This window comes from Glycine max, chromosome 7 (assembly GCF_000004515.6).
Source record: "Glycine max cultivar Williams 82 chromosome 7, Glycine_max_v4.0, whole genome shotgun sequence".
Taxonomy (NCBI): Eukaryota; Viridiplantae; Streptophyta; class Magnoliopsida; order Fabales; family Fabaceae; genus Glycine; species Glycine max.
In genome coordinates, this window is record NC_038243.2 from 25,843,665 (window position 1) to 25,851,387 (window position 7,723).

General features: G+C 34.9%; 1 protein-coding gene across 1 annotated transcript; it reads left to right on the forward strand.

Annotated features, from left to right (window-relative positions):
- Positions 1 to 322: 322 nt before the first annotated feature.
- Positions 323 to 7,478, forward strand: LOC100810447 (uncharacterized). Its single transcript, XM_006583645.4, has 9 exons — positions 323 to 678; positions 1,399 to 1,749; positions 1,837 to 2,052; positions 2,890 to 3,539; positions 4,084 to 4,180; positions 4,278 to 4,331; positions 4,410 to 4,522; positions 4,690 to 4,886; positions 6,688 to 7,478. Exons 1-9 carry the CDS (start codon positions 484 to 486, stop codon positions 7,323 to 7,325), a joined length of 2,511 nt encoding a protein of 836 aa, XP_006583708.1. The 5' UTR covers positions 323 to 483; the 3' UTR covers positions 7,326 to 7,478.
- The last annotated feature ends 245 nt before the right edge of the window (positions 7,479 to 7,723 follow it).

The window sequence follows — 7,723 nt, forward strand, 5'->3', positions numbered from 1 at the left end:
AAAAAAATTTAGTTTTTCAAATTTTTGATCTATTCATTATCGATTTTATTATTTTTAATTGCATTGAATCGATTCATGAATATTCTTATCCCTTATTCATATACAGTTGAATGAATTGAAAGAAAATTTTCAAAAGATTAGCCTATTCCACACACCTTTACTCACTATTCTAATTTAAATATTTTTTTCTCAATTTTTTTTATTCTAAACAACCAACTCACTTTTTAAAGAATATTGCAATATACACATAAATCCAGAAAAGATCTATCTTGTTAATTGTAAAATCGTTATTTATATCTTACGGCTAAAAATCCTATCCCATGGTGGGCAACATTCTTAAGTTTCTCACCGTAGAATCCATGAAAAAGATCTATCTTGTTTTCCCAAAGTGAGTTTCCTTTCCACTGCAACTGTATATTACTATCACTTCTCTCTTCACTTCCGTTCTGGCACTGGATTACTGTTATCCATTCCGGCCAAATCATGTTGGCCTCCACCATCCTAACGCCCACGAAGCTCAACACTTCGCATTTCGTCCCACCCATCACCGTCGTCGTCGCAGAAACTCACCCGAGAAACAGAGTCGCACTCTTTCCCAAATCCAACTCCAAACTCGCTTTCGTTGCAAGGGCCAATGGTAATGCCCGTGACGGCGCCGTCGACGCCACCTCTCCCCTGGTACGTTACAGTTACAAACGCTGTTTATCTTTACGTCCCTTTTCGTTACTTTTATCTTTAAAAAAATTAATTTTGTTATATAACCGTTTTTGTGGTGTTTATTGGGAAGTTTGATTGTTTTCTAACGTATGCTATTGCTATGGTTGGTTACTATTTGAAATTGTTTTAGGTTGTAAACGAATCAATAGGTTTAGGATGGAAGAAGCTCTCATTCTTCTTTATAGTGTGTTTGGGAATCTTTTTTGAGAAAGGAGGAAGAATTAGGTTTAAAATGGTTATTAATCCTTGTAAATATGTCTAATTTTGGTTTTAGTCCTTCAACTTTTTTGTTGGTTTGGTCTTATAAATTTTGAAAGTTTTGAAAATGGTTTGGTCTAATAAAACTTTTTTTCTGATGGAATAAACACTAAAATGTGCCGTATTCGTATGGACTAAACATATCTAAACCAAAAAAAAAATATTTCTTAAAAAAAAAGAGATTTCAGAACATGCACATATTTTCAAATTATAGCTTAGTTTGATAGTTCTGGATATTTGATAAGTGGATATTTGTCTGAGATGTTATGCTTTGTGTGTGTGACCATACAGCGGGACCCAGAATTTAGACAGCCACAGTGATAGGTTTTCTGATAACCTATTTAGGCCTTGGCTGTGTGTATGTGTTTGAATTAGACAGCAACTCATTTAAAGTGACGTTGAATGGTTGAATTTTGCTTTCAGGGCATTGATGCTGTAACGAGTACATCTTCTGGCCTCAGTGATGGTTATGTGGCTTTGTTCGTTCGTATGTTAGGCATTGATCGTGATCCTCTGGATAGAGAACAAGCTATAGTTGCTCTCTGGAAATATTCGCTTGGTGGAAAGAAGTGTATAGACACTTTAATGCAGTTTCCTGGTTGTATTAATCTTGTTGTGAACCTCCTACGATCAGAGTCTAATTCAGCATGTGAGGCAGCTGCGGGTCTTCTGCGATCACTATCTTCAGTCAATCTATATAGAAATTCTGTAGCTGATAGTGGAGCAATAGAAGAGTTAAACAGATTGCTGAGGCAATCTTCCTTGGCATCTGAGGTATGGGAATTGGTATGCAGCTTCGGTTCATGTGCACATATTTCTTAGGTGTTAAAAAAGGAGAATATCTGGAACTTTTTTTTGCAGGTAAAGGAGCAGAGTTTGAGTACACTGTGGAATTTATCTGTTGATGAGAAGCTCTGCATTAAAATTTCAAAGACTGAGATTCTGCCATTAGCTATTAGGTACCTTGACGATGAGGATATAAAAGTAAAGGAGGCTTCAGGGGGCATTTTGGCAAATTTAGCATCGAGCCGTGTTAACCACAACATCATGGTTGAAGCAGGTGTTATACCAAAATTGGTGAGGCTTCCTTTGAGTATAGTAATTGGAAGGTGGTTTTACTTTTTCAATAGAAAATAACTTGTGCATGCCGTACTGGTTTTCATGCTTATCTATGAGCTGTATGTAATTTAATTCATGTTAAGATAAATTCTGCTAGAGATAAACAACCATTCCTGGGTTTGCAAATAAAACACTAAAATTTTGGATGATATAGCTCTTGACATCGTAGCCTCTTTTGGCCAAGTGGTTAGGAGTTTCATTCCATGTCAGTCTGGATCTCGACTGTCTATGTTTGTAATTTAATTCTTGTTAAGTTAAATTCTGCAAGGGATAAACAATCAATCATTCCTAGGTTTGCACTAAGCTTTTATAGGATGATATAGTTCTTGGAAATTGGCATCAAAGTCTCTTTGAAGTAGTGGTGAGGAGTCCCATTCCATGACAGTGTATTTTTTGAAGAAAGACACAAGTTGCATAGCATTTGGACTATTTTGTGGAAGAATTTTTGGGCCTATAAACAGAGGATTTGTGTTTGTGGAAGTTATTGAGTAAATGTGTCAGAGATAAAAAAAGACAGTTGTTCAAAATTTTTGTGAACACTAAATAATTACAATTATTTATTTTCTCAATAGTAAGCATATTTTTCTTTTGCCTTTTTCATCTAATCTCTGAATTGCAACATAAACAATGGAATTAATGCCTTCCAGTAAAAGTTTAATGGAAAGAGAAGGAAGAATTAGAAGGAATGACATTCTGAAACTTACTGATATTTTAATTTCCATTGTACTTAGCAAAGGTCCTTTCTCTTGATGTTCACACCAGTCTAGAATGTGACTATCTTTAATCTTACTTCAGGCAAAGTTCTTGACATCTAATTTGGAAGGATCTAACGTTCTTAGGAAGGTCACAAGGAATGCATTGCTGGAACTTGTTAAGGACAAGTATTATAGCATTCTTGTTATTGAGGAAGGTCTGGTCCCTGTGCCATTAATTGATGCTGCAGCCTTTAAGTCATTCACCCCAGGCATACATTTGTGGCCCATGTTACCTGATGGTACAGAAATTGAAAGGACTTCTAGACAGCCATCCAGATATGGTGCTTCGGAATTACTTCTTGGATTAAATATTGATGACAAGAATGCTAACTTAGAGGAAGCAAAAGTCAATGCAATTGTTGGACGAACACAACAGCAATTCCTTGCTCGTGTTGGGGCTTTAGAAATGGAACAAAAGACTATGCCTCATTCTGAATGCTCAAATGATCAGAGGTTTACACTTTTACCTTGGATGGATGGTGTTGCTCGTTTAGTACTGATACTAGAACTTGAAGATAGGTTTGCAATAATTAAGGCTGCAGAGTCAATTGCTACTGCATGTATCAATGAACATATGCGTATAGCATTCAGGGAAGCTGGAGCAATAAAGCATTTAGTAAGGCTTTTAAATTGTGATGATAATTCAGTCCAGTTGGCAGCCACACAAGCCTTGGAAAGGCTGTCCGTTAGGTAATCTGAAATCATCAAAATATAGTTCATAGTTTTATAATTGCAGCATTAAATTTGTATTCTTGATACTGAGGAGAACTTCCACTTTTCCAAAATATAAATCGGTTCATTGCTATTTAAAATTAGAGGATATTTTGGAAACTTATTGCTAAAAAGGCTTTAAAGACTATCTTCCACTGTAAATGAAGATATTCAGGATATGATTTTTGTAGTGAAAAAGTATCATCTATTATAGATTGAAATTGTGTAGTCAAATATTGAATTTTAGTGTATAAGAAGGTATCACCTAGAAGGTGGAAGATAGACCATGGTAAATATGTATTTTCTGTGATAGCATATAGAAAAATATATGGAAAAGAAGAAAATAGAGGAAGCCTAATGTTACATCATACAAATAATGTTTTGGAAAAAGAGAAAAACATGACTTTGAGTGGGATAAGACTTGGTTGTTATAAATTATAATATGAATTTTTTAAATATTTTAAAGATTGTGTGATCATACTTTATAAATTGTAATCATTACCATGTGATTTTCTTGATGCAGCAATATTGTTTGCCGGGTTATTGAAGCTGAGGGGGTTTTAGGTCCTTTAGTTAGTATTTTGAAATGCTCAGAGATAGCTGGAACTATTTTGGAAAAGGTATTAGTATTTCTTGTGTGTTAATTCTGGCAATGTTCTAGAATAGAAGGATAAAAACTGATCAAGGTTTTGCTGATGGTATGATGTGCCTCTACAGTCTTTGAACATACTTGCTCGGATATTAGACCCCAGTAAAGTGATGCAATTAAAGGTTTGTATTGCACATCTTGTAGAAAATTTAGAGCTGAGTTTTTTTCTGTTGATTGTCAAGTACATTGATTCTTTTCAGTTTTATGATGGACCAGTTAATGGATCTGAAAAGGCATTTGGTGGAACAAAAGGTGACTGTGTTTCAACCGGGTTTAGTAGCACTGAACAAGCTGTATCAAAAACGTACACAAGGTTAGCTAAAGGGGCATGAACCAGACTTCCTTCAAGGGTCCTGGATTTGTTGAAGTTCAATTATCGAGTTCCAATATTGATTTTCATTTTGTTTGATCAATCAACATGTCATAAGTGCAGTATACAGTGATAGTTTGCATTGATTTTTTATTTGGTAAACCTTTCAGGAATGATATACTGGATTCTGTTTTCATTGCACACCTGGTTGAGATTATGAAGTCCTCTCCTCCCAGTTTACAAGAAAAAGCTGCTACTGTGCTTGAGTTTGTGGCATTGACTGACCCAACTCTGGCCCCAATTATATTTCTGGATATTGAATCTGGTCTGAATTCAGCTTTTCAGCAAAAAATTTTGAAAATTTCAGGTAAACAATTTCTGCTCTGTAACGTGTGCTCTGTTATAAGTACATATTCTTTTCATCTATTTGGCATGTTTTTGATTTTTTCATGTGGATGTATATCAAAATGTGAAGAATTCTTTTCATGTTATAAGTACATATTCTTTTCATGTTATAAGTACATATTCTTTTCATCTATTTGCCATTTTTTGGTGTCTGTCCAAGTCTCCTAAATGTGAAGAATTCAATGTTGATATTGATATTGCTGGCTTTAAATTTTCTACAAGACACACTGTGGTTAGAGATGTGAGATAAAAATTCTTGGATATATGTTCATATATATGGGTTTTTCTTTGTTTTCCAAACATTTCCTAAATGTTTGTCTGATCAAGACAACTATTTGGAAATTTGTGCTCCTTATGACCCTTTGTCTTCATTAATGTCTATAGAATATATCAATTGTTAGAATGAGGATTACGAGTTCACGCTTACAGGTTTAGAGTTATAATTAGTAGCAAACCAGCTACCTCTGGAAGAAAGCAATTTGCTATGTGGTCACTTGCGGTATAGACGCTGATTCCACTAGGCATTTACGTATCCAAAAGTTGGTTAACTGTTCTTACATAACTAAGGAAGAGGGTGGTTTAAACCAACTGATCTTGGTGTGACACTCATTAGAACATGTGAAATATATGATTTAATATGTTTTAATTACAACAATTTAGTATGAGATTATTTTCATTATTACTCATTATTTTATTTTTTTTATTTTGTAAATCTCATTCATTTTAAATAAGAGTATTTCGTGTGGTCTGAACAACACATAACAGTAAATAATTCTTGCACGGTATTAGAGCAGATTATTCTTGACAGAAGAATAACGAAAGTCGTTCTCCACTGAGGACCTACTGTCCCTGGTGGACCTTTCTGTTCTGCTGCCCTTCTACGTGCCAAACAATTTTGGTTCCTTTATCACTGCAGCATCTCTTCGTTCTCACGTGAACAGTACCACGAGCTGCTGCAAGCCTTCATTGGCGGTTGTCGTGCCCTCCTATCTCCAAAGCGACCACACCCCCTGAGTCTCCACCTCCCGGCGAAGCAACTAGTCTCCTACAGTGATATGGTAAATCAAGGTTTGAATCCCCATTAGGAGAGGTGGTTACATTTAGTGCCTACTGGATCTTGAAATAATTGTCTCCAAAAGAGAATAACTGAGAAACCAAAAAAATATATGGTCTATCATGATCCAATCTTAAAAGATGGAACAAGTCCTTTTAGATCCTCACCTACCGGGATTAGGCCATTGTTGTTGAATAAGTCTTGTTGGATTTGGATACTCAGTTAGGTGCTTATATAGGCTATTTGTCATCATTTATTTCTTTAGTTTGTATTTTTTTCCCTTGTAGGCATACAAATCCTAATTCCGTTTGCCATGAAATTTTGTCGTTAATAGATGAGACTAGAGAATGATGTGTTTATTCCATAAGAAAATACCTTACTTATAAATTATATAAGGCTGAAAATCAATCTCATAAATTTAAAGACTAGAATCAGTATAACTCAAGGGAAAGATAGCGTATTTTATTTCCCCTAATTACATTACATAAGTGGTTAATACACCTTAGTTGTATATCCACTATATTTCCTCGATATCTCAAGACTTCCCATCAAGACGGTGTGTATAATGTATATATCGTATGCATTCAGCTTGACACATGTTATTCTAGGTCCATGCAAACATATAATGTTGATCTCTAATACTAATTATTTTTCAAAAACCCTCACTGTAGATCAAAAAAATATTTCTCATAATTTGTTGTCTATGCAGCGGACATGGAATCTGACGTAGAAGATCAGTTTTCTGAAGCATATGCAATTGAATTTGAAGAAGCTGGTCTTGCAATAGCTGCAGCATCCCGGTTATTAACAAGACTACTCGATCATGAGCAGTTCCGCCACAAAATAAACTCCTCGCAATTCATTGATTTGCTTCGGGGAATCCTCAGGTCCTGCATTCCCCTCCACAATAAAAAGTGGGTAGCTACTTGCCTAGTTAAACTAAGTTCTCTCTCTGGCTCCATCACGAGCCTCTATCCAATCAATGTGGAAGTTACTCTCTACGAGACAATCCCAAGACTTCTGGAACAGATCAAAACATCATTCTCCCCAGAAGCACAGGAAACAGCTGTTGTTGAACTTAATAGAATAATATCTGAAGGAGTGGTAGATTACACAGAAGCTATTATTTCTGATGAAGCAATATATTCATTGGTGAATTTGATAGAAGAAGGCAGTGATAGGGCTGTGGAAGCAAGCTTGGCAATACTGTATAATCTGAGTATGGACAGTGAGAACCATTCAGCACTTGTGGCTGCTGGAGCAGTGCAGGTCTTAAAAAGAAGTGTTCTAGCAAACAGACCACACTGGGAACGGGCACTTCTTTTACTCAGGATTTTGCAACCGTGATGAGTTCAAGGGGGTGAATCGTGAAACAGTTTCCTCATTTTAAATGTGTAGAAGAAAATCTTTATCCTTATAGATAAAACGTATTTTATTCTTTAAAAGTTGATAATGTATGTAGTTGTTTTTCTTTTTAAAAATCACCGCATTGAATAAAAATATATATTCTTTTGTTTATTCATAATTTAAATGAAAAAAAAATAGTTAAATATGATGCAATACTCAAAAGTCTATTATCATATTAGTTTTGTTAACCTTTGCCCTAATGATAATGTTTTACGGCAACAATTAAGGAATTGGCAGTTTTTATTGAAAAATATAATATTTAATGCTATCAATACATTTCTATCATGATTTATTAGTAAATTATTTATTTATTAACTATTTCAAAGCTACCTTAAGAG

Excerpts from the sequence above, each read along its gene's own strand:
- LOC100810447 (XM_006583645.4), top strand. The coding sequence starts at position 484 with ATGTTGGCCTCCACCATCCTAACGCCCACGAAGCTCAACACTTCGCAT. Across the intron at positions 4,181-4,277 it reads CTGGAACTATTTTGGAAAAG|TCTTTGAACATACTTGCTCG; the intron begins GTATTAGTATTT and ends GTGCCTCTACAG. Across the intron at positions 4,332-4,409 it reads GTAAAGTGATGCAATTAAAG|TTTTATGATGGACCAGTTAA; the intron begins GTTTGTATTGCA and ends GATTCTTTTCAG.